Source organism: Esox lucius, chromosome 16 (assembly GCF_011004845.1).
Source record: "Esox lucius isolate fEsoLuc1 chromosome 16, fEsoLuc1.pri, whole genome shotgun sequence".
NCBI lineage: Eukaryota > Metazoa > Chordata > Actinopteri > Esociformes > Esocidae > Esox > Esox lucius.
In genome coordinates, this window is record NC_047584.1 from 14,086,499 (window position 1) to 14,114,007 (window position 27,509).

General features: G+C 41.7%; 1 protein-coding gene across 2 annotated transcripts; it reads right to left on the minus strand.

Moving 5' to 3' along the window:
- Positions 1–649: 649 nt before the first annotated feature.
- Positions 650–27,470, minus strand: lypd6b (LY6/PLAUR domain containing 6B). Of its 2 annotated transcripts, none has more exons than XM_010879938.4 (5): positions 27,299–27,470; positions 2,542–2,668; positions 2,305–2,403; positions 2,026–2,156; positions 650–1,859 (listed from the first exon to the last, which is right to left on the minus strand). In XM_010879938.4, the coding sequence occupies exons 2-5, from the start codon at positions 2,642–2,644 to the stop codon at positions 1,677–1,679; spliced, it is 516 nt and encodes a 171-aa protein (XP_010878240.1). In that variant the 5' UTR covers positions 2,645–2,668; positions 27,299–27,470; the 3' UTR covers positions 650–1,676. The 2 variants fall into 2 exon arrangements, with proteins under 2 accessions (XP_010878240.1, XP_019910684.1); XM_020055125.3 differs by lacking the exon at positions 27,299–27,470 and adding an exon at positions 6,925–7,169.
- Positions 27,471–27,509: the final 39 nt, after the last annotated feature.

Consider the following 27,509-nt stretch of genomic DNA (forward strand, 5'->3'; position numbering starts at 1 on the left):
GGGTACAGATGAGGCCCCTACTGGCTTTCCTCTCACTAGATAGGGGTGTTGTTACGGTGGCTGTGATGACAGACGAGCTGATCCAACTCGAGCAATAACGCTGGTCTAACACGCAACGTCTTCACTGCAAGGCGAGTCAAGTGCCTTTCTGAAAAACACTCCCAGGAAAGAAAGAAAACAGCTCCTGATAATGACCCCAAGCTCCAGTGAACGGCATCACAGCAAAAACACATTTCTCTCAGATTTCCCGGCTTAGTGGTGAGACTCAATATGAACTACAGAGCAGGTTTCTGCAAATGTGAAATACCCTTTTCAATTAGTCAGAACAAAGTAATATTTTTTCGTGCGCATTTAAAGTCAACTGGACCTTGTATGTAGCTAAAATAAATGTCACAGGCCATCTTAGTAAATGTTGTGAAATATCCAGCTCAAAGAAAATATGTTATTAGACATCTTTAAAACATGGGGCAACACAATGAGCATAAGCCTCCCATGCTAGGATCTATGTATATAAAGCAGCTATGATGACAGACATGGTACTGCATGACTGAAAATGTGCCAGTTAACATCATCTCAACATGTAAAGAGATCTTGAAAGTGTAACACTATGTTGTGTGAAGAAAAAATGAATAGATAATCTTTACAGAAGTATAGTTCTTTCCATTTTATTATAGACAATTCAAAGTTACATTATAAAAAAAAGAATTCAACAACAGTTTTCAAGTGCAAAATGTCTTCCATTTTGAAACATACTATAAATCAAGTACTCATTCAAGATTTTGACAAAATTGAGCACCAGACCATATTAACCTCCAAATGTTCTCCCAGATCCAGCGGGAATGTGGTGTACTATTTTGGTCCAGTCAGTCACAGCCTTATTCCTGATCCATGCAGTAGCGTGAAATCCCCAAAAGACAGCACATGATAAACATCCCCAGGACCGTGAACAATCTGGAGGAATGTTCAACATAACATTTACAGTCTCCCAATTTCTGTCTCTCATTGGGCATGCTATGTACAATTAGTTTGGTGCTGTGGCAGGGTCCGGATGAAGGAACAGTTACCAGACATCCATCGTTGAATCAGCCATGGACATAACACAAAGTCACGAGTCTGCTCCTGAACGCATCTCCTCCCAGTTCTAATGATTCAATTATTGTTCTTTGTCCTTCAGTCAGTTCTAATGATTCCCTAGAGCAGGAGTTCATGAGCTTTTTCATCCCGGTACCCAAATGAGAAATTCTATGCTTCCCTGGGACTCAAGCTCAAACATGCACTTTTGGGGGGGCTCTAAGCCAGATTAGTTTTAGTGGTCCCCCACTTGATGTTAGTGCACTTAACAGACATTGTGGTTGCACCAAATCAATTCCAGTGTTAAACCATTATAAATTGTCTCTGACACATCACGACCCACTTTGTGTCAGGACCCATAGCTCAAGAAACCCTGCCCTAGAGGTTTTTTGGCCAAACTTTTGGCAGATGTAGGTGAAGCAACCACTGTCACCAGCAGACCTTGATAAACCAAGCATCAGCCATCGTGACACTGCAGAAGTCCTTCGCGGTTGATTTAATCGATCCATGTGACATGTCACACTTCTAAGGTCGCACAGAGGAACATTGCGGGACTGGTCTGGCGTACATCCCTCCATAAGGATCTGCTCAGAAGGACAGCCGTGTCAAAGCAGGACCAGTCGGGTCAGCCCCAAGCCCAGGGTGGTGAGTAATGTTGACCGCCCGGAGCCCCACGTCCTCACAGGGGCTGAGCTGTAGGCCTGCCGCCTCATGGCAAACACAGCATTGGTGCCGTTAGTGGGGACTTCCACGTTGCAAACCATACCCTCACAGCACGAAACGCACTCCTGCGAGAGGGAGAAAGACAAGGAGAGGCAGCGGATTGAGCGATGGGAAATTCCTAACACAAGGGCAGCAGTATTGGCAAATATGTTTCAGCTGATTCAAACAAACGACGGCGGATGGTTTACTGTGTATTGTGTGTGTATGACGGGTTCGGCTGGATGTACTGACAGTGTGACCCGTGTCCCGGTGGTGTCTGCAGCCAGATGCAAGACACTGCTCCACAGCAGCACACCTCTTGGCCACAAACACGGTCTTGGCGTGACTGGTGAAGTGGTGTACCGTCATACAGAACTGGGTATCTGAGGAAGGTTTGGCCGAAGTATACAGTCAATGGCTTTGTCATGCATTAGTGATAATGGGACAACTGTAAGCTAACAGCGTAGCAGAAATAAAAATGGCAAGGAAAAGGACCAGTGAAGATAAGGTCTGATTGAGGCTTTTACTCACCCTGTGGACACCACTTGTCCTCAGCCCAGCGGTTACAATTATAGTTGTCTGAAGCTCTTTCGCAGGTGAAGCACTTGAAGCTCTTAGGGAACGGAGTGGCTGTGAAGACGTTCACACTGTGTCAAAGGACTGAACTGTTTCACACAAATTCCTTCTGTTCACAGAACTTCTCTTTCGAAATACATTTTTTAAATATAAATATTGCATTGAAAATGTCAACGGGTAGGCCTAACGTACCTTCCACGGGGGGTTTGACGTTGTAGAAGTTGATGCTATCAGCTGTGACCTGGTCACATACGGCTAACAGTACCAGGACATGGACAACATTGGTGAATGACATCGTCACACTCAGTCAATCATCAGCCTGAAAGACAACAGCAGGAGGAATCAGGAAGAGGAGATGTACTCACGTATCATAGTTACCTTTGTGAACCTGTGTAACTTGAAACCAGGGGAAAGGGATAGGAGAAAATTAGAAAAAGAGGTACTAGAAAATAAATAGTTGTTATTCAGAAGGAACAGAATAAACAGGTCAACCCTCTCCAGGACACTGAAAAGTTGGATTACTATGATATTGAATAGCCCCATACCCTGCCCACATTTAGCTGATCCAGAATGATCAATGGGTCACCCCTGTAAGCTGAGGGGGAAGGATCTCTGAGATCTGCCGATAGGCTCCTGTCACCACAATGTCTCTGACCTCCAGCCTCTAAACCTTGACCTCTGGCCAGGTATCCTTGGGGTCAGGTGAGGGGGCATGGTAATCAGAGATCAGGAGTCACAGCTGAGCGAGCCCAGTGACTCACCGGGATACAGAGGAGTCCATAGACCGGCCAAATAAATGGATAACTATTTCTAAAGCTGCCATTCAAACAGGAGATAGAGTTTTACCTGCTGGCCAGTACTAGGGTCCTCTGAGCCAGGGAAGATACGTGGCTGCACTTTTTAAGACTAGCAGAGCAAACGGGCTGAATATTGGTTGAACCTATCGCAAATCCATCCCCACCTCTGACCAGCAGAAGTAACAAATGGTTTCTCCTCTCTACTTTTACATTTAACACCTTCATCCAGAAGAAAGTTTAAGAAGTTTAAGGACACTTCTGGGAAAAGGTTATTTTAAAGACAAATGGCTGAATACATTGTCTAGACTAGAGCGTTTATTAAAAAACATTTACGCTATGAGAGCTAAAGTCAATGAACAAGACTTTTGACAGATTTGCGTCAGAGACACATTGTTTTATAGTCTATACGGGTGAAAATGTCAGTTACTGCATGTCACTTTCCTGGGCAACGTGTGACACTTTTCCAACAGAAACTCACTGTAGCTACTAAGGTCTAAAGACCGGATGAGTCTTCTCTCAGTCAATGTACACTTGAGTAGAATGAGCGGTGATGTAAGAAGCCTGGTTCTGAAGTCCCTTTGACTCCATGTATAAAAACGATTGGGAAAAAGAAGAATTGTTGGGACGCCAATAAACACACCGGTGCCTCAAACATTGTACCATCACCAGCAACAGCACTTGGATGGACAGCTCCATGTTAGTTACCAGGTCAATAACAGTCAGGGAATTCATACACAGTCCACCTCAGGGGTCTGGCTAAAAAGATGCCCGCGCATGTGTTACGTCTGTTGCAGCCTAAGGTACTTTAGGGAGAGAACAAAACGGTAGACATATCTTAGTTTGCATAGTAATTTCCATGGCGTTTCAATCTACACCGGCGTGGTCGAGGCACACCACGCAGGTTTGGAAGTGTCGGTCGCAGGACAATTAGGGACATGCATGTGTGCCGCACAGATACAGCCTTCAGACTTAAAATGTGGCACCCGCTACCTCGGAAAGTGATGTCAAAATAATCTAGCGTCTCACGCCTAAAATGGCGTATCATATTCTGTCTTAAACAAATATCTCATCTTCATAACAAAAACATGAATATTTAAGTCATTAAAGCAGACACGCTTGTCCAGAGTGATTATTAGGGAACAGCTGTGAGTTTGGAAAAACAAGGTGTAAGCCCTTTTTAAAAGTTATGAAAAATGACAGAAATACCTTATTTGATACTTGGCCACCTACTTTCATCCAGTTTCTTAAATTCACTGGTCAAATAGTCTGTACTTCAAAATCAAGACCTCAAATATAACAAAGGAACATGATTTTGTTTGGAAATGAAAACTGTTATTATTAGAATCCAAGACTTCGTAGGTTGCATGAAATGACAGGTCAAGAATAATTATGGGTCGATGCTCTACTGATCCACATTTGAGGTTATTTTTCTGACATGCCAGACATTTTCGGTCTTGGAAATAATAAAAAATGAAAATCTTGTCTGCACTCTGTTCCTAATCTACTGACACAGAGGACAGGGGGTAATGATGACGTGTTAAAGCCAGTGACACATCTGGAAATGGCTGGAAAGGGAGTCAGTTAGTGAATTTAGTGAAAAGAACAAATCTTTTGGGCCAATTTCAATCAGTAAGGCCCAGAGAAAGCAGTACCCCTGAAAGGCAAAGGACAGACTGAAAACATTAAGTATCATAATTCTACAAGCCCCTAGCTCAGCATGTGTTTAGCAGTTGTGACTGCTAAACACACAAATAAATAGTTCTGCATGTCTTGATACATTTCAAACCAGGTATGGTTGCATCTGCAACTGGATTCTATCATAACATTCAATCAATTTATTGCATTCATTCTTTTGTCTCTAATTCTGCCTCGAGCATGATTTATTTTTCTTTGTCCATGTGAAACCAACAGTTGTTGGTTGGAGCACTGAGCCTGGACGGCATGAATCATGCCATTGTTCCTTCTCTAGGGCTCATTACTGCCAGCCAACTCAAAAAATGAATGTCAGTTCAAAGCAGTTGTTTGCAAACGGCACATGGCTAATTGGAATGGAGGGTGAGCGACCACAACCAGTGCCATGGAGCAATCAGGGTTAAAACCCCTTCCTCTAAGCTGTGTGAGGAGAAACGTATTGTGTAGGCTACATATTGACAACCAAGGGTTTACTAGATTTCTGAAATGAATTTGATATATCTTTAATAAATACACCATATTGCTTTCTGGACATTGACTAGGTTAGTTCATTACTATGGAATTGTTTCCCTAATTGTTAGTGGATAATTGGGTTCCAATATCCTAGTTGAAGACTGTTACATTGGTGGAGACGTAACATAAACAAATGCAAAGGTATCCGGGCTCGTCAAAAAACACCTGGCTGCTCGTGCACATCTTTCAAATTACACTCTCCCAGTTTATCTGGTGGTAAATGCCAATGTAAATGTGTTAAGTTTGTTCTCTATACTGTAGTACAAAAAGGCCCTTATTCAACACTGACTTAAGATAATTTACCACTCTGGTATGAATAATATAACAAAACCAATTCCTAAACACAAACAAACCCCTCTTATCTCACTGGACAAAATCAACCCTTGCTTAATACACCCAGAAAACCCAGAGGTTTACAGGTCCAGTGACCACATGGCCAAGGTATCTGTTGAAACCTGCATGCACTAGTTGTGTCTCGAGTGACTACATTTAGGTTCTTCTCTTGCCAACTGTCCACAATTACAGTCCCAAAGCCAGAAATCTACGGTAACGGGAGTGATGCTTAGTTGGAGTAAAAACACCCCCTTTTGCATTTCTAAACCAAGCAGGTGACACTACACTACTACAGAACTATGCCACAATGTAGGCCATCATGCATTATTTGTCAAAGTAAAACACAATAATGACCTATTCAAACCTCAACTTTAATTGACAAAAAACTATTTTGCCTAAGAAAGAGTATCAACGTAATCAAGTTTCAAATTAAACCAATTTCCCCATAATGGAGCTAGAGGCTGGTGTTGATTCCATCACTTCCTGGGTCCGGGCTGTCACCTCCATTATAACGAGACAAGTCACCAAAACACTATGATCACTTAACGGCAGTTTCTTACAGGCAGATAGAGACTTTTGTAGGGTTAATAAGGGGCATTTTTTAGGTGTCACACTAACCATGGACAGGCCTCCCCTGGCCATCTCAAACAAAGAACATGGCTCAGATTGACAATTCTTGTGGATTTGAAGTCTAGAATGAAGATATAAAAGTATGCACATCATCAAATCCGGTGACAAGAATGGACTGAGTGGCAGTGGCAGATAGACCTGTTCATTCTACCAAAAGCTGGATTTGTCTCTCAAGCAGAAGACTATAGCTCCATGTTCAAATTGTTTAAATCAGACCAGGAACCTGTCCCAGAGGCCAGAGGCTCATGTTAATTCCTTCACTTCCCGTGTCTGAGCTGTCACCTCAACAATAAACAATCCTTTGAATCACCCAAACACTACGACCATTATTAACCATTCTACGATACACTAGCAATTTCATTTTAATAAGCATGGCTAGAGAAACATTCAATGGCTCCAAAATCCCTCAAATACTTTAACAATTAGCTTCCTATAAACAAGAAATGCATGCCTGACCTTGATTCTTGTGTCATCTACTTTAAACCACCTTTTCTGATTTTCAAAGGGATATTTCCTAACCAAGCACAATTTAGCTGTGGCAATAACAGTTCAATGTATCCGTCAATGTGGGTTTTCCTATAGAAATGGCATTTTAAACAGTAAGGCTTACCTCCTACTGTTCAAATGAAGTAAAACCTTATCCAGATTAACATCCACAGAGAGAAGTGAAAGACTTGTTTAACTGCTCCTTTCATGCAAGGGTGACTGACTGGATATACACAGTTCACTAGAAGGCATTTCCTGCCCCACCACCCACTCCTTAACCAGAGTTCCTAACAGGTCAGCCTCCCCCAACTTCCAGACACTGCAGCAATGTAATTGGATGACAGGTGGGGGCGTGGGGGGGCGCAATTGGAACACTATCAGAAGAATTACAGCCAGTCTCCCCTCCCGGACCACCTCATTAGCATTGACACCAAACACATTTGGGGGAGGGTAGAACTTCAAAATAACCCTTATCTAGTAAGTTTGTCCATCAAGCTGCTAAAGGAAGCCCAGATTAAACAGGTGCCTGGAAGAGGGTCATTACTGTCCTATCATATGACACAAGTCATGTCCTCCCATAAAAAGCTAAGCCAGATGGGAGCATGGGAACAGGTTACAGGTTACCAGGAGCACACATTAGTACATGGTTTTACCTGTTACTCAGTCTCAACCTCTAGTATTGATTTAAGTCACATGAACAACTAGGTCACTCTTGGATACAACAAATGTATCAGCTCAGGACTGAGGCTCCCTCCTTTATCATTTCAGCCTAGTAATTAGCCTACTGCCCACTCCCTATCAGCAAACACAGAGGGGAAACATTATTACGGATACGACTGAATGTGTGGTCTTTCGAAATGACCATACGATACATTACAGCTCTTAAACCCTACTCTCTTCCTTAATCCCCTTCGTGAAAAAAAGTCTGGATCCTCCACCTGAAAGTTACTGTGATCAGTCTGGGGATCTAGTTCCCATGACGAGGAAGGAAACGAGTCAGGAAGGAGCGCCCACTTCCAAGAGCAGTCTCTGCAGGGGTGCAGACATTTTTAAGGGGGCTTGTAAACTTCTGCCACGGTTCGGAGTTCCGGTGAAGCTCAGCTCAGTCTGTGAAACACATTCCATTGAAGAGGTGCACCTGACTGGCCTGCTTAGTTAACCACCCAGGCACCTGGCACTGATAACAACGCAGTACACATCCACAGCATGTGGAGAGGGCCCAGCGCAGCAGCATATTTCTTCAGCTTTTAATTTAAGCCCCTTGGCTTTACTTCCTGCTTCACCGAGTCAGGTTGCAAGTTGCCACAGTGCATACAAACTGGCATGCAACTCCATGTGGGTAATAAACTATGAGAGGCTCATTTCCTACTTAAGGCAGATGTGTTTCTGGTGAATTCCATACTGAATGGCTTGATTCCCACTAAAATGCATGCAACGTGTTGAGCATTATTCTAGGAGATTTTAAAGTATTTTCACAGTTATGGAACACACGGCAGCCATTAGTTCTTTACGCCACGTCAGAAACACGGTGGTCCAGCCAATTTTCTATGAGATACAGTATGAACATTAAAGTACTACAAATCATGGACAGTATATACTGTGACAGGTCCTATACGTCACTTCAAGTGGTTAATAGCATACAGCCAGGGAGAGGAGAGTGTAATACGAAGAGGAGTTCACCATTGCCCCAATGCTCCCTTAAGGCGCACAGTCAGGATATCACTACACACAGCCATGTCAAAACAGACTGGCTAGTGGCTACGGACCTATCTTTTCTCTGATCTTTCCAGGCTAAGATCATGAAGGTTCTGCACACAGAGTGGAATTCTCAAACTAGATGTCTCTTGGCTGGGGTGAACGGTCTCAGTCAGTAGTGTGGTGGTGCTTGGAGATGTGGGTATACTGGGATTATCTAGTAACCGCATTATCATTACTAGGGCATCGTTCTGGTCACGGTTGCTGCATTGCCTGTTCTCATCTCTGGCGCTCATGAAAGCGCAGCACTACACAATGAGCATTATCAGGTAATTATATTTCGGTATGTTCAAGCGCATCCCTACCACTGTGCCATGTGTACTAATGCACCCCCATACCATCATGGATGCAGGCTTTTGAACTGTGCGCTGCTCTTAAAATGTCAACAGGTGTTCATCCACATTGTAAGCTAGACACTCTGATATGTTCCGTCCCCCTTATTAATTCATAAAGTGTATAACTCCACTAAACCACCTTGATACATATCAGTGGGATTAAGTTAATATTTAATATCAACGCAGCCGTGATCATTTATGACAAATGCATTATTGGACAAGCTGGCTAGTGAGATAAAAAATAAATGGTGGTGAACCCCTCATAATGCTGGCAAATTATGTCAAAGAGCGGTGCATATCTGTCTGTATGAAAGGGGCCCATATAGGTTTGCAGAATTATTTTCAGGGAAATATACTGTTGAAAACATACATTTTATTGTTTTTGGAAAAATACATGCCCTTTTGAATTTGATGCCAGTAACCTGTTTCTAAAAAATTGTGACAGGGGCATGTTTACCAATGTGTTGTATCACCTCTTCTTTTAACAATACTCCATAAGCATTTGGCAGCACAGGAGACAAATTTTAAGTGAAGTGTTTTCCCATTCTTGCTTAATATAGGATTTCAGCTGGTCAACAGTTCGGGGTCTCCTTTGTTGTATTTTTCATTACATAATGTACCAAATGTTTTCAATGGGTGACAGGTCTCGACTGCAGGCAGGCCAGTTTAGCTCCCAGACTCTTTTACTATGGAGGCATGCTGTTGCAATACATGCAGAATGTTGTTTGGCATTGTCTTGCATAAATAAGCAAGAACTTCCGTGAAAAATATGTTGCCTGGATGGCAGCATATGCTGCTCCAAAAATATATTGTTCAGCATTAACGGTGCCTTCACAGATGATTCAAGTCATCCGTGCCATGTGTACTAATGCACCCCCATACCATCACAGATGCAGGCTTTTGAACTGTGCGCTGATAAGAAGCCAGATGGTCCACCTCCTCTTTAGTCTGGAGGAAGCTGCATCCATGATTCCCCAAATAAATGTTACATTATGATTTCTCAGAACATAGTGCAGTTTTTCACTTTGCCTCAGTCACTTAAATGAGCTTTGGCCCAGAGAAGGCGGTGGCGGTTCTGGAACTTGTTTATATATGGTTAATTCTTTGCATTTGTAGATTCTAGTGACAAACTGTGTTCACAGAAAATCGTTATCGGAAGTTTTGAGCCCATTCACTGATTTTTTTTTAATGCAGTCTGTTTTTAATGCTGTGCTGCGTGAGGGCCAGAAGATCACAGCAATCCAATATTGGTTTTCGGCCTTGTCCTTGTATACAGAGATTTCTCCAGATTCTCTGAATCTTTTAATGATTATGATTATGTACCATAGATGATGAGATCAAACTATTGGCAATTTTAATGTTGAAAAGCATTCTTGTTACACTATGTCTGTGCAGTCTGTCACAGAGTGGTGAACCCCTCTCAATCCTCACTTCTGACAGACCCATCCTCTCTGGAATGATCTTTTAGTACCCAATCATGTTACTGACCTGTTGCCAATTGACCTAATTAGTTGTGTGATGTTCCACCAGGTTTAGTTTTTTAGCATTACACAACTTTTCCACTCTTTTGTTGCCTCTGTCCCAACTTTTGTGAAAAGTGTTGCTGGCATCAAATACAAAGTGAGCATAAATTTTTCAAGAAACAAAAACAATAAAACATTTGAAATGTTGTCTTTGTACTAGTTCCTATTGCATATAGGCTTTAAATGATTTGCACATCATTGCTTTCTGTTTTCATTTACATTTTACGCAGGATCACAACTTTTTGGGAAACAGGGTTATATTTTATAACTTACAGTCTTTTAGTATTTTAGTCTAGGTGTTTTGGACTCAATACACTGAAAACATTACATATTTATGAGACACTTGTTGAGTCTCGACGATAACTTACTAACTTGTAAAATATATCCAGCCGTAAACATGAGTCCCCACCAAAGGATTCTTCTATTTATTGTTTAGACTACATTGTGCATTGCTCTGTTTTATTGGTTCTTCTTAGACTAAAAACTAACTTCAAATGTAAACAGCCATACATTCCACCCCATAAATACAATTACCCCTCAGGATAAGCCTGTAGGTTTCCACTGTCAAAGAAAATGATGGTGCGTGGTTTACTTTTCAGGCATGGTGGCCTCAAAGTTTGACATCAAGCAGGGGCCATAAATAAGAAGTTGCACGAGACAGGATAGTTGAAAGGAAGTTGAAAGATATCACTTGGCACAAATATGTCAGTGTACTGTATACAATGAAAAAGATAGACTTTGCAGCAAATAAGAGTGCCAGGGATTCACTGACTCTGGCTGGTTGGTAAAAATAAAGATACAGAGTCAGCAGATAATTTTAGTGAGAACTGGGAATGGTAAAACTAAACTGGACATCTAAACGTTACGACAATGTTACGGTGTGCCATCAGGGGAAAAGCATTCTAAGTTCAGAAAGAGGATTTAGACTGGATTTTAACAGGATATGCAGATATTACAGCAATAAACATGAACGATTAAGACAATGAAACAACAAATATATGCAAGCATAAGATTTATGTGATGCAAGGTTATACTGGAAAAACTAAAATATTAAACTGAAATAAAATAAAAGGGAAGTTCAGCAATATTATTTGTAAGAAAACAAAATATTTAAACTGTTTTATATATATTATACAAAAACACCTAAAATCATAGGCGGATAATAGGAAGTCCCCGAAGTGTGAACACCCCTTAAGTCAATTTATTCAAGTTTAATAAATTGGTAAAGGATTTAACCATAAGGATTTAAGGATTTTCCTTTTTATATTTGTCTTCCTTAAATCAGTCACTTATTAGGCTGTAGATGGATGAAGTGATGGTCTAATCACCGTTTATGGTGGCTCTATTAGGTAGAAACAGAAGAGCTGTGTGGAGCATTGACATCCCTCTACACTGACGACCAGCTGTGACAGCCAGGAAGAAGCAGGTACAGAGTTTGCAGAAAGAGTGAAAAAAAAAAAAGAAAGAAATGTTATGGCAGATTTACACTTAAATGTTTTAGCCATTGTCTATATAGTATTACATACCAGTTTGAAAAGCCTCGGGCCAATACAAGTGACAGATTTACAGCTTTGTTTTTGGCAGCTGGGTGTTGGACTCTAGTTCATGGTGATGAAGGTAGAAAGACGGGTGCCTCACGAGACGGACTGAATGCTGGTGGACTGGAATTTAGCGGACACACCTGCCGAAAGTGTCAGTACGGCTTGCTGTGTGTCAATGCTCAGGGACACCTGGAGAACTGTGTGTACCTGAATGGACATGGAGTGCAATGCAATGCAAGTCCCTGTTTTAGCTACGTCTGAATGTGGGGGAGGAAAATGTATAAATGTCATGGATTCACCGTTAGGTAGGATAGGATTTTGGTGCCATCTCTATTGCCTCGGTTTATTTTGAACACAACCTATACAATAACTATTAGGCTTTATTAGACCAGTCTCTGTTGTGACGTTACACACCTTGTGACAAGAAACAATGACGTGTATTAAGTAGGACGTTCTATGAGCCGTTCCCACAGACCTACAGAGAAACACCTGGCCGCGTGGACCTCTCTGTGGGCAGGTGGGAAAACAGTTGGGAGTGGTTTAGTGGTGCTGGCTGCAGCAGACCTGCAGGCAAACGGAGAGCTTCCCTCAGCACCCTCCTGGCACGAAAAGCCATCACGCTTAGAGATAAGTGCTGCCCACAAGAATGTGCTGGCTTTTAGGAGCCCCCATTAGGAAGTAGAGAAAGGGGTTGGGTTACTGTGTGTGTAGCACAACAGAGCCCATTGCAATAACTCAAAAGGGATACCAAAGACTCATCTTCGATAAAACTCCAGCTGGAGGCCATACTTAAAACTTTTCTGGAAAATATTCTGTCCCTGTATCAACGAAAAAGAAAACACCAACTCTCTTATATTACAACATAGTCTTCATTTAGAGTTTTTGTCTTTACACTTCAACATAGCCAAACGATGAGGTTTATTGTGGTCAGCTCTAAACAAAACCCGAACCAGTTTGGTCTTTCCATCTCCTTGATTTGGTTCTCATCCTCTCACACTCATACTGCACTGTCTGGAACAACCACCAGCACAGGAAGTGGCCGAGGGGCTGGGCACTGGTTTCTCATAAACCCCTCAAGCTTAACCCCTATAAAACCCAAGGGTCTTTTTCTTCAAGCTTTACTGCTTTACTGCTCTTTTGTGTGCATGCGTTGTTCAACCTCTCCTTTGACAATACAAGACAGTCAGAGCACAGGCAGGCCCACGGGTTGTAAAGCACTCAGGCTCTGCAGACAACCCTCTGATCAACACCAAGACCATAGAGAGACATTGGAGAGTTACGGAGGCAGAGTTGTCTCCTGTGGTGGGCGGACTAGCATGTCTAGACCGGAAGTTGACCTCCCTTTGCCAGGTCTATAGCTTAGGTCTGAATGCTTTCAAATACTATTTCAGGAACAACTTTCAGAGGGATTAGGTGCATTAAAGTCAGGTTGTATAAGTTAGCTGTTCTTACTACAATACTCTGTATTTTTCTCATTCCCAGGTGCTTGGTCTCTGAAATGACTATCAAGAGTCTGCAACCACCATGGGAAACTGCGTTGGTTCACATGACAGCCTCCATTTCAGTAATGACATGAATACGGGGGATTATGGCAAACAAAGCCAGTGAAGTGTGACAAAGGACTTCTTTAGAGGATAGCTGGAAGCAAAGCAAAAGTGGCCTCAAAGGCTGCTCAGAAATCTATGGTATTTCTGTGGTTGGTGGTCAGTCAGTCAAAAATGCAGCTAGGAAGAATGTTTACTTTCATCTATGTTAACCTTTTCTTTTTAAATCAGATTATGCCAATCAAGATCCCATCTATACAGCTTTCTCCGAGGGCTTTGAATGTTAATAAACATGGAGTTTACACCAATCCAGGTGGACTGAGGCAAAAACACTTTATTGCATTGAAATGGCCAAATAAAAGCTCAGTGTTCTACTTGGGACTCTGATGAAGAATAACCTTATTACCTTATTATATATAGCCATGATGTTAATTTGTTTTCAGATCCAGTATGATCCATGCAATAGGAGATGGAGAATAAGGGACGTACTGATATAATTTTTTCATTGTTGATACCAATTCAGAATGCTGGATTTAAGAGTATCTGGCAACACCGATAACTGATCCAATACTGCCATTTGCATTCTGTTTCCATGTGCTATGACTGAATTCCATGTCATACTTAAGATTTAAACAACATGTTAGTAAAATATGTTCAAATACTCCTCATGGACACTCCAACGTAGAGTATGACGTTTGTGGAAATTCAAATTCAACAGTTATGGAAAATGTGTACGTGGATACTATTGGACAAATAGTCACTGCAGTGAAAACTAAACAGGTTATACCATGTATTTACTCTAATAATATACAGGTGTTATCATGTACAGCTGTGCTCAAAAGTTTGCATACCCTTGGAGATTTGGTAGTATACGTACCATTTGTAAAAAAAAAAAAAAAAAAAAAAAAAACTAAAAAATACATACACTTGAGATCTCCCCAGAGTGGCTCGATGATATTAAGGTCAGGAGACTGATGGCCTCTCCAGAACCTTTACTTTTTTCTGCTGTAACCACTGGAGGGTTAACTTGGCCTTGGGCTTAGGGTCATTGTCATGCTGGAAAGTCTAGGAGCGTCCCATGCGCAGCTTTCATGCAGAAGAATGCAAATTGTCTGCCAGTATTTTCTGATAACATGCTGCATTCATCTTGCCATCAAATTTCACAAGATTCCCGTTCCTTTAGAGCTCACACACCCCCAAAACATCAACTTGTTGACCCAACTTGTTGGCCCCTCTCCAAACATAGCGCCTTTGGTTGTGACCATAATGTATTGTCGTATTTTGCTCCTTGAAACAACCATTGTGCTCCAGAGCAGCCGGAGTCTCGTGAAGTTACCGGAGGGTTTTTTTTGTAACCCGGACAATTCTTCTTGCAGTTTTGGCTGAAATCTTTCTTGTTCTACCTGATCTTGGCTTGGTATCAAGAGATCCATGCATTTTCCACTTCTTAATAAGTGATTGAACAGTTCTGACTGGCATTTGCAAGGCTTTGGATATCTATTTATATCCTTTTCCAATTTTATAAGTTCCATTACCTTGTTACACAGGTCTTTTGACAGTTATTTTCTGCTCCCCATGGCTTAGTATCTAGCCTGCTCTGTGCATCAAGGTGAGAGCTAACAAACTCATTGACTATTCATACACAGACACTAATTGCAATTTAAAAACCCAGAGGTGTGGGAAATTCACCTTTAATTGCCATTTTCACCTGTGTGTGTCAACTTGTGTGTCTGTAACAAGGCAAAACATTCAAAGGTATGTAAACTTTGATCTGGGCCATTTGGGTGATTTCTGTTATCATTATGATTTAAAATGATTTATTATGTGATAATAAATGGCTTCATATGATCACTATCCTTAAATAAAAGTGTTTTTGCATGATCAGTCATATTTTCAAAATCAATGCCAAAATCTCACAATTTCTGCCAGGGTATGCAAACTTATGAGCACAACTGTATTTACTTAAATACTATACAGGTGATACCATGTGTGCACTGTAATACTACACAGGTGATACCATGTGTGCACTGTAATACTACACAGGTGATACCATGTGTGCACTTTAATACTACACAGGAGATACCATGTGTGCACTGTAATACTACACAGGAGATATCATGTGTGCACTGTAATACTACACAGGTGATACCATGTGTGCACTGTAATACTACACAGGAGATACCATGTGTGCACTGTAATACTACACAGGTGATACCATGTGTGCACTGTAATACTACACAGGTGATATGATGTGTGCACTGTATTACTACACAGGAGATACCATGTGTGCACTGTAATACTACACAGGAGATACCATGTGTGCACTGTAATACTACACAGGTGATACCATGTGTGCACTGTAATACTACACAGGTGATACGATGTGTGCACTGTATTATTACTCAGGAGATACCATGTGTGCACTGTAATACTACACAGGTTATTCCATGTGTGGACTAATACTATAAAGGCTATACCGTGTATGCATTCCATACTTGCATATACTTTCTACTTTTCGGTTTTACTTCATGCACTCCATTGTTCTGCAAAAAAATGACATCAGTTGAATTAAAAGGCAGGAGAATACCATGGTACTAACCTGTGCAAGTCCATTCATTGAACCTACAAGACGGCTAATTGATGTGCCAGACACCCCTCTCATTGAACACACAGCCCCAAGGAATGCAGGTTGGTGGTGCAGTGTCAAACCAACACTTAAAGTTGCCATGCCTTGCTCCTGGCCATTTTACCTGGGTATACTGTGTGATCTAGTGGAAGAAGTAAGCTAATAAATTGGTGAGGTTAATGTGTGGTTGTTATCTGATCGTGTCCTGACGTGGCTGTGAGAAGCGAGGGGCGGAGCAGAGTGGAGGATCACAATTGTTCGCTCCTTGGGTAACGGTTGGCTTACTTTGTGCTTTCTGGGGACATTGTCATTCTGTATGATGCCCCAGAAAAAAAGAGTGGAAAATAAAACAACCTGCTTAGTAACCCATTTTGTTTCCATCATTTCAATATGTCAACATGTAGTTAATTATCTATATTTACAAATGTTCTCCCTTTGAACAGACACATTATTCCATGCACATTTTATCTTGCCAGCGGTGTAGATGGGAACAAGACAGCTTGACAGCAATGGCCATTCTTTAACCTCACAGTGCTTATTTTCTAATCCTATTAGGAGTATAAAGTCAAAATAGTTTTTTGACGAGCTATATTTATGGTTCCATTCTAGGTTTCTTCCTAGGTCCAGACCCTACTAGGGTGCTGTTCCATGCATCAATTCCTTTCTTGTTACCTGCTCTTTGGGGTATTAGGCTGGGTATAAGCACTTAGTAACAACTGCAGATTTAAAAAGGGATTAATCAAATAAATCTGATACAAATTAGGTTAAAGAAATGCTTACTGTCCTAATACTTGCGGAGGTCATTTTTATTTTCATTAAATAAACATTCAGCGCCTTATTACACAAAAATAATTTAAACAAGCCAATGGAAAACATGTCCCCCACTTTTTTCTTTCACTTACGCCTCATTTCAACTAGTGCCAAACACTGGTGTTTGACCCCAAAGCCCAGACTATGTTGTTTCCATTGGCACTGACCAGTGCCAGTTGACCATCAGGCCAAGTAGCCTGGCTGTCATGTGCCTAACCATTGATCTCAATCAGTTTTGTGTGCGTGTGTATAAAAATATTCCTGAGTTACACAGAGTTGCACTGACCACTGGGATATGAAGCATCATGGAATAGCCAGAAATTTTCTATGAAAGTTTTAGGTCTGTGCATGTGCCAATCATAGTAATGTTGAAAACGCCAGTTCTCAACAGGAAGACAAAAAATTAAACCATTCAGTACCATTCTTCCTGGTCATAGACCCGATCATTACACAGAGGAAAGAGACTAGACACGATCATTACACAGGGGAGAGAGACTAGACCCGACCATTACACAGGGGAAAGAGACTAGACACGATCATTACACAGGGGAGAGAGACTAGACCCGACCATTACACAGGGGAGAGAGACTAGACACGATCATTACACAGGGGAGAGAGACTAGACCCGACCATTACACAGGGGAGAGAGACTAGACACGATCATTACACAGGGGAGAGAGACTAGACACGATCATTACACAGGGGAGAGAGACTAGACACGATCATTACACAGGGGAGAGAGACTAGACCCGACCATTACACAGAGGAAAGAGACTAGACACAATCATTACACAGAGAAAAGAGACTAGACACGATCATTACACAGGGGAGAGAGACTAGACCCGACCATTACACAGGGGAAAGAGACTAGACACGATCATTACACAGGGGAAAGAGACTAGACACGATCATTACACAGGGGAGAGAGACTAGACCCGACCATTACACAGAGGAAAGAGACTAGACACGATCATTACACAGGGGAGAGAGACTAGACCCGACCATTACACAGAGGAAAGAGACTAGACACGATCATTACACAGGGGAGAGAGACCAGGGTCAGTTTAATTGACCATCTGATTATGCCCCTCTGCATCCCCTGACCACCCCACCGCCTCTGGACACCGCCTCGGGCCACTGCCTCGGGCCACTCCTACCCTGCTCCCCAGGTTCCAGACCGCTAGGCCCAGGAAAGGAAGATATTCGAAAACAAGGTCCGTCTTTGTTTCACACCAAACTGGCAGGAAATCGAAAACGCTTCTGCTGCTGAGGCCTCAGAGACGGGTTGCTAGAGCCAAAAGAAAACCCCACCAGAGTCGTCTCAGGTATCACCCGTGAAGCACTGTGCAGGTGAAGCCAACAGATACCAATGGGCTTGTGATACACTGACAATGGGCAGCAGGCGATCATCTGAAGAATCATTAAAACACACAGAAATCAAGGAATTCAAAATGTGGGCCAAAATAGTGTAATCGACTCTCCAAAGTTTGATTCTCACCATTGGCAACTAGTAACAAATAGCCTGTAATATAATGTAGTATGTCTTTAACAGCTCCCGCATCACAGTAGGAGCCACTGAGATGGAGAAATCTTGATAATGAACAATGAACAATCTGTCCATGGTCGTGCTTTGACAGCTGGAACATGACTGTGATTTACAAGATCAGGCTTATTGCACTTAGATTCCAGTTGGTTTTATACGGCCTACAATTTCACTTGTCTAGAGTGTGTTGTATGGTTCATACAGAACAGCTACCAGCTATATATGAAAAATTGTAGGTGCGAAATCTAGGGCACATTGTAGCTATAACCCCATGAAATCTCAACTGATACAAACTGGAAAAACCCAGAAGGTTTAAGAGGGCTAAAATGCACAAAAAACATGACAAAAAAAGAAGCTCTATGTAGCATTTAAAAAATGCTCAGGAAGACAAAGCTGCCTTTCAAAGATCAAATGCTTAGTCTCAAAGAAAAATGTGGCCCTGGAAGTGCAGGTGTTTTCCAATTGAATCTTCATGGATATACTTACAGCTGGGGTGTTATGTGCTTTTTGACAGTAACACTTTCTCTTTGCTTGTCACTGTGCCATCTGTTACTTAATCTAAATAGGAGCACAATGTTCAGACTTCTTGTCTTGTTTCATAAGTTTTAAGGACATTGGTGGTTAACATTCCAAAGTAATTAAAGCTTTCGCAAATTAACTTAAGATTCTTTATAAAAGCTTGCCAGTCCTACCAGAAAATACTTTCCATTGGCAATGACTCACTCAGCACCATCTGGTAACATGAAAAACGACACAACTGGATGGAATGACATTTTTTCCCTGGTTTAATAGGCTGTATAATCAGACCATTCAACTTGCCGATTATCCTCATTAAAGTTTAGACAGTTTCTCCTTAACGGCTGTGGGTCTTCTATCGTTTTTTAATTAACAAAACACAATACCTTCAATACCTAGTCAGTCTGCCTGCCTTTGTAGACCTTGCTCCTTTAAGATCTAATCTGCAGTGATGATGAGAGATTCGGTCCTATCCCAGAATGGCCTCGTCAGGTTGAGATTAAAACTCCTGTAGTTGTCCCCCCTGGGCTTTAGGCCAGGATAATTGAATATAGGTGCCCAGACATTTTATTCTGTGATGTTGAATATAGTCATCCCTTTTCCCTGGTTGTCATGTCACCCAGGAGCAGACCCGGTGGTGGTGATGACCTGCCTGTGGGTTAGGGTTATATAGGGTTATTCTATGGGGCAGTGACAACTATTAAATCAGACAATGCACTGTGTAAGTCTCTCCAGTGGCAGAGATGTAGGAGCAACTCTAGCTCAACAGTCAAAAACTGGAACCAATGATTTAGTTACTGTCCCCCACAATGAAATTAGTGAGGGGAATGCAGATGTCTCTCTGTCCATCTACGCGAATATGAAAGTGCGTCACAGGCAATCTCAGACATTATCCTGGATTTGGTGATTCTTGGAAGAATTATGTGTCTGGTTATGTGACAGTGATACATATTTATCCTAATACACCGATTGGGCAGATGTTGGTGATATAACAAACAATTGAAAATACTGACTTTGAAAGGCACCACCCACCCCATCTGAGGTAAAGCCATTTGACGTAAAACAGCTAATTTTAGTGAATTTATGGAACCAAATTGTAACAGCGAAAGACCCATCTATTTGGATATCAAATTTTCTTTTTTTCCGGACCGTGTAAGCCTGAAGAGTGAATGTCTCTTTGTGTGACTGACTGACTGACCTACAATTGTTAAATAGCATAGTGGTTAGAGACGTGGACTGCCATGTGGGAGACCAGTGTTCGATCCACGCCTTGGGTAGAACAAAGTATGCATTAGGATTTGTTCAAGATAGACAAAAACTTTGCTGGCTAAAAGCTTCAGTAGCCTCTTTATAGCAAGCCTAATATAAAACTTTATGTTTATAGTGCAATCATTTCTGGTGGATTTTTTAAGTATGCATCTGTATGCATCTTTTTGAGGGAATTTAGATCATAACCACTTGGGCAGTAAAAGAGGAGGGGTTTCCATGATTCTCCCGTCTTTTCACATGACGAAAAAGTCAGTTATCGTCACCTACACTCACCTAAAGGATTATTAGGAACACCTGTTCAATTTCTCATTAATGCAATTATCTAATCAACCAATCACATGTCAGTTGCTTCAATGCATTTAGGGGTGTGGTCCTGGTCAAGACAATCTCCTGAACTCCAAACTGAATGTCAGAATGGGATATAAAGGTGATTTAAGCAATTTTGAGCGTGGCATGGTTGTTGGTGCCAGACGGGCCGGTCTGAGTATTTCACAATCTGCTCAGTTACTGGGATTTTCACGCACAACCATTTCTAGGGTTTACAAAGAATGGTGTGAAAAGGGAAAAACATCCCGTATGCGGCAGTCCTGTGGGCGAAAATGCCTTGTTGATGCTAGAGGTCAGAGGAGAATGGGCCGACTGATTCAAGCTGATAGAAGAGCAACTTTGACTGAAATAACCACTCGTTACAACCGAGGTATGCAGCAAAGCATTTGTGAAGCCACAACACGCACAACCTTGAGGCGGATGGGCTACAACAGCAGAAGACCCCACCGGGTACCACTCATCTCCACTACAAATAGGAAAAAGAGGCTACAATTTGCACGAGCTCACCTAAATTGGACAGTTGAAGACTGGAAGAATGTTGCCTGGTCTGATGAGTCTCGATTTCTGTTGAGACATTCAGATGGTAGTGTCAGAATTTGGCCTAAACAGAATGAGAACACGGATCCATCACGCCTTGTTACCACTGTGCAGGCTGGTGGTGGTGGTGTAATGGTGTGGGGGATGTTTTCTTGACACACTTTAGGCCCCTTAGTGCCAATTGGGCATCGTTTAAATGCCACGGCCTACTTGAGCATTGTTTCTGACCATGTCCATCCCTTTATGACCACCATGTACCCATTCTCTGATGGCTACTTACAGCAGGATAATTCACCATGTCACAAAGCTCGAATCATTTCAAATTGGTTTCTTGAACATGACAATGAGTTCACTGTACTGAAATGTCCCCCACAGTCACCAGATCTCAACCCAACAGAGCATCTTTGGGATGTGGTGGAACGGGAGCTTCGTGCCCTGGATGTGCATCCCACAAATCTCCATGAACTGCAAGATGCTATCCTATCAATATGGGCCAACATTTCTAAAGAATGCTTTCAGCACCTTGCTGAATCAATGCCATGTAGAATTAAGGCAGTTCTGAAGGCGAAAGGGGGTCAAACACAGTATTAGTATGGTGTTCCTAATAATCCTTTAGGTGAGTGTATATTGACAGTTATTGTATCAATGTCATTCATGAACGGAAGAAAAACAAATGTTTTTGTGCAATGAAAAGAGAGAGCTTTGGCAGTGGAATGTTTAATTCCTATGACAATTCCAAGTAGTAAGAAGATACTAGTATGCCTATTAGTGGCTAAGCTGTTAAAACTGCCAGTGACAAAAGCCATACAGTTTATAGATGCTATTTGTGGTGGAAGTAAACTTAAACATAAGTCAGTTTATCACAATGCTTAATGGAGTCTAGCTAAATATTCAAACTTGGTATGATGTTAATGCGTGACAAAATAATCTAATGCCGAGACACAATTTTATGAGGAGGTAGTATGTCCCAATCGGTCCCTACAGTAATCTCTTTCTAATTTAATGCAATGAATGTAGTGTATCAAATCTGTTGTACCTGTTATTGGTTTGGATGTTAGCTAATGTAGTGAACTAGTTTCGTGAACTGTGGAGTTTTGACTAATTGGTTTAATAATGCAGAACACTCAACAATGAATGGCTTAGTGGTGTAGCCTGTCACATAGGAGACCTCAGTTTGAATCCAGCGAGAGCAACAACATTCAGATCTTTTAATTGCGGGCCGGGCGAACTAGGCTTAGATTTTATTTTTATATTTTTTTGCTCAAACAACATTGCTAAAATATTAAGGGAACACTTAAATCAACTTCTTGATGAAGGAAACACATTAAAAATCAAATCACAGGCTGTTCCAACTTGTGTGAATTTCTTTACCACAACTCATGATGTGACTCAGTAGTGTGGTATGGCCCCCACGTGCCTGTATGCACTCCCAACAACGTCTGGGCATGCTCCTGAAGAGACGGCGGATGGTGTCCAAGGGGATCTCCCAGACCGGGATCAGGGTATCAGTGAGCTGATGGACAGTCTGTGGCGTTAGGTAGCGTCGTCGGATCCACTAATACATAACGTCCCAGAGGTCCTCAATTGGATTCAGGTCTGGGGAACGTGAGGGCCAGTCAATGGCATCAATGCCTTCATCATCCAGGAACTGCCTACACATTCTGGGCACGAGGGCCACAAGAGTTGTACTGACAACTGTTCTACATAGCACCTTGACGGGGCATGTGAATTTCCAATTAACAAACATGCAAGCACACATGCCAATCGATTTTGAAAATGCCAGCTCTGAACAGTAAGAAACATCATTCACCCAAGTTGCCACAATGTGATAAATTATAGAACTAAATTAAATACCATAGAACAAAAACATCACCGCATTCAATCATAACGAGAACTCTCCATAGCAGCCTAGTGACCATTTAATCTCAATCTGATTGTTGGGGATGTTCATTTACATCTTCTTGAGTAATACATAGTTTATTCTATATTGTTCTTTTGAGTTTGAATGCAAATGTTTATAAAAACACAAATTATAGACTTGACCTGGCTATTAAATCACTTTCGGTGCTGAGACAGCTGTTCTGACCACTGAGCTATGCAGCAGACTGGGGTGAACAGAGAATTTTCCATATACAGCTATGCAAGCACATGTGTTAATGGACTTCTTAGATCTTTGCATACGCTAATCAACAACCTTTTGAAAATGCCTGTTCTGAACAATATCATCATTCATTTGTCCAAAAATGCAGAGCAGATCAGGGAAATTGCATGTGAACTAAAGATTGAACAGAACAAAGCTGTTACACAGTCCCACATCCGATTTCATCAGTGGGGGACCAAAATGCTTTTTTTCCAGATGATTAGGCCAGACAAAAATGGAAAAAGCATTTCACAAGCTGATATAATGGGAGACTTTTGGGGATTTATGTTGGAAATTAGATTCTCCTTCATGGTTGCTGAATTTTGAAGCAATTTGAACAAGCTGTTTTTTGGGACTCAGATGAGCAAAGCCATGAGAGTCAGCTCACCGAAAAGCCTCACCACTACTCTCAAATGCATAGGTATGGAGGTGAATTATGTACCAAGACACTCAACATTTCTTCACACCACATGCAATTCTGTGACTAACAAGAGAACCCCGATTTTGGAAGGCGGATACATGATTCATCACCGTATTCAATGCTCTTGTTTTCAGTCAAATCTCTTTTTGCCTAACCTATCCAGCTTAAAATGTTGATTCAAGATAACCTTATGGGTTTCGACAGGTTTTCCTCATATACAACCCAATGGCAATCTGCAAGTGGTTGTAGGCTAATCTTATCAGTTATAGTGGTAACCTGTTTGAGTTAGGGTCATACATCAATTCTGGACAGGGACATTGGAACATCACCTTCCACAGTCAAGCCTACAGTTTGTGAGATAACACAGGGAAAGGGCAGGTGCCTCAGGCCAGGCCATATTAGTACAACCAACCATTCCTGGTGGTTCTGGATTGCAGGTTTTAACCTGCCCGTTCAATCAGAAGACTAGCCTCCATAAAACCACTGATGCTCCCTCTTTTAAACAATGGCACATGCATGGGCAGAGTTTCATTTGACACCATGTGTTGGGAAAAAAAATAATTAAAATGGAGAAAGCTTGTAGATGATCTCATAAGCATTTAATTTGACTGGGGATTTCTCAAGACCCTTCAGCGAGGCAACTTTTCTGAGGTAACTAATAGGAAGCCTGAAGTCCATCAATCTCTCTGTAAACAAAATGACATCCTGACCTCATCTTGTCAATGAAAATAAATGGTAGGTAGGCAGCATGACATAATTAACATGACGCTCCAGTAACACCTGTGATACAGTCGTATTTTAACCTGAAGGCTGACCTGTTTTATATAGACCTAATATGTCAGCCCTGATGCATCGTTATTCACGACACATACAGCTTCTTCCTGATCCTGAGTTATGAGCGGGACAAAATCAAGTAATGGTATGTTTTCATTTTGCTCCGATTAGAGCTGCTTTGATTTTTCACTATGTTTAGCCCCTTGCATCAGGGAACTTCAGTTAAATGCAGTCTGAAGAAAACACTACCTACCTTAACATCTAAGATAATCGACTTTGGGAAGATTCCATCAAGTCTTGAAGCAAAGAACATACGCACAAACCTGAAATGAGCAACTATGTAATATCTAGCTTTCTTTAATGTATTAATGCTTAAACAGTAGATTTGTTGCAAGGGTATATTTAGAGTGATACAATAAACATTATAAATCTGACTTTATCTATCCATCTTCCCACGGTCTCCCTCTCTCCCATCTTTTCACAGTGAGAAAGGGCAGCTGAATCAAAAGAGGCAAATGAAGAAAGCCCCCGGTTTCCAACGATAATAATAATTTTAAAAAAGGTTAACTGGTGGTGTGTGACCACTCTCAGATTCCTGTGTAAATGCATCAAGTTGGTTTGACCTTGACGTCAGTTATATGATGCAGAAGATGTGGCCCACTGGTCTCAGTCACAGCTTGTGTTACTTTGATCAGGAGTTCTAATCCTGGCAGTGTACTACAGGGCCCGAAAGTCTCACATAGGGCATTGCAAAATGTCACGAAACTGGGTGAACATTCTACAACAAACTGGTGATTTGCAAACGGACCACATTACTCTTGCAATGCAAAGCCTTCCTTAAAGTGGACAAAATGTTTTTCTCAACTATAATAATATTTTCTCTTGGTTTTGCCTGATACGTTAAATGGCATGACCTAAACTTACATGTAGTAAACTTCATCAGGAGATAGAGGCCCACTCAAATAGATGAAAAAGATAGATATAAATCAACAATAAAAACCAAGTTAGCTCATCTATCCATGGACACCATTAGCAGAAGTCTGTCTTGAAATGCTTCTCCTGGGCCACTAACACACTGACCAATAACTATGTGAGATAGAATAGATCACTGCCAAGGACCGACTGGCACATTAGATTACGGTGAAATGTTACCCAACAGCAAATAAGTACTATCTCCGTGAGAGAGTAGAACCAGTGGAGTGCTCTAACCGCTGTCAAACTCTGTTCAATCACATCCATTTCTATTATATTCTGTTTTACTGGAGAAGACCCATAGATAAACCAGTAAAATAGAGAAATTGATCAATTCTCCTCTGCCTGCTCCAGACGGAAAGGCCATCATCAGCCAAGGCCCTCATTAAGAAGAGGGCAGAACTTCAAACAGCCCATCAAAAAAATGTCCCTGTGATCTCCCATGGTCCTCTCACTCTGCACCAGACCCTGACAGCAGACAGACAGACAGGCAGCATGATTAGAGGGGAGGAGGGCTTGGTTTCACTCTTGACTACCCTGGAAAATGACTGATGGAGGGAGATAGAGGGAAGAGGGACAAGAGGAGCAGACAATTTGGAGAAGGAATAGAAAAAGCAAATAGAAAATGGGGAACAGGGCAATAATACAAATACCAGCACCATGCCCCCCTACTCTTCCCACACACACAGCACCACACTGGACAAGTTTGGATGAGAGGAGTTATTCTGCCGGGCTGCAGTTGGTGTAGATGGAACCATGCTGAGAGCCACCTGTCTGGTCAAAGTGCACCAAAAGTACCCTCTGGTGAGTCATGCTTTATGGGCAGCTTTGATTTCATTCATTGTTTAAATAGCAAATATTTGTTAGGGGTTAAAAATTATTGTGATTGGGTAAATATTGCATTTACTGTATGACTTCAGAGCTATGTCTGCTATAGTGTATCTACATCTTGTGTAGTAGAAACAAAGAGCTTGCAATGTCGTAAAACAAAGAGCTTGCAATGCCGGGGTTTGATTCCCACAGGGGCCCAGTACAAAATAAAAATGTGTCTGGGGACCTTGCTAAATGATGTTTTCATACATGAGTAATATCAATAGGCCAATGTTAAGAGAGAGAGAGCAACAGTAAAGAAAAGTTGAGGGATTAATGTATACAAAGAAAAAACAAACTGCTCTGTGAGACAGATTAAGACGTGTCAGCAGTGGAGCCCTGGGCCACAGGACACAAAACAGTTAGCTTCACGTGCCACAACTGTCATAGCTACGACAGGAGGAGCATGGGTTGATTCAGACCACCACTAAATCTATAGTTTAATATTTTTCGTAAACTTTTTTTAAATGCCTTAATTGAATAACCACAGTTTTGGAAAGTGACACAAAAACAATCATATCCCTTAGCAGCCAGTTGCCTGTGGCCTAGTCGCAAAGTACAGACACTCACGATATGTCTATTGTTTCTCATAAGGTTCAACCATTGGAAATTATTGGTCATGAGTGTTCCGCACACATTTTCAATGGACCAATACAATAGCCTTTGTTCGATGGTTAAACATGTCTCCAACAGCTGTCTGTTGGACGGACAACAGATCACGACAATGGACTAGAATGTAGCCATCGATAACACGATTTGCGCCCGAGAAGGTTAAACAATAAACATTTGACAAGATCTGCTGTCTACTGCATCTCTTTCCCAAGAATATAACACTGGGGTAAATATTTCCATAACCCATGAAGGTTAACTTACTTTTCTGTAAACGTATAACATCTCGAAACAAACTGCACTGACAAAGAGGAAGTGAGACACTCAAATAAAATATAAATACAATTGATTCCGTGTAAAACCTTGTGAACCGTACAGTTACTTACTTCTGGCTGCGTTTGTTCAACGGAATTTTTTTCTTTACTTTTCTGAAAAAGGAGAGCTATCTTTTCCGTGGCTTACAGCTTCTTTGCATGACCCATGTTGCCTCTTCTCAACCGTTGACAGGGCGACAGGCACAGCAGGACCGGGTAAGAGGCGGGGAGAACCAACCGGAGGGCGGGGTTGAAAAGCAGGTGAAGTTTTTCCTCTGGAGGA

What these genes read in the sequence shown, in the direction of transcription:
- lypd6b (XM_010879938.4), bottom strand. Translation starts at nt 2,644, where the DNA reads ATGTCATTCACCAATGTTGTCCATGTCCTGGTACTGTTAGCCGTATGT. An exon ending in CGTCAAACCCCCCGTGGAAG is followed by an intron (nt 2,404 to 2,541) that starts GTACGTTAGGCC and finishes ACGTCTTCACAG; the next exon opens with CCACTCCGTTCCCTAAGAGC. An exon ending in GGACAAGTGGTGTCCACAGG is followed by an intron (nt 2,157 to 2,304) that starts GTGAGTAAAAGC and finishes AACCTTCCTCAG; the next exon opens with ATACCCAGTTCTGTATGACG.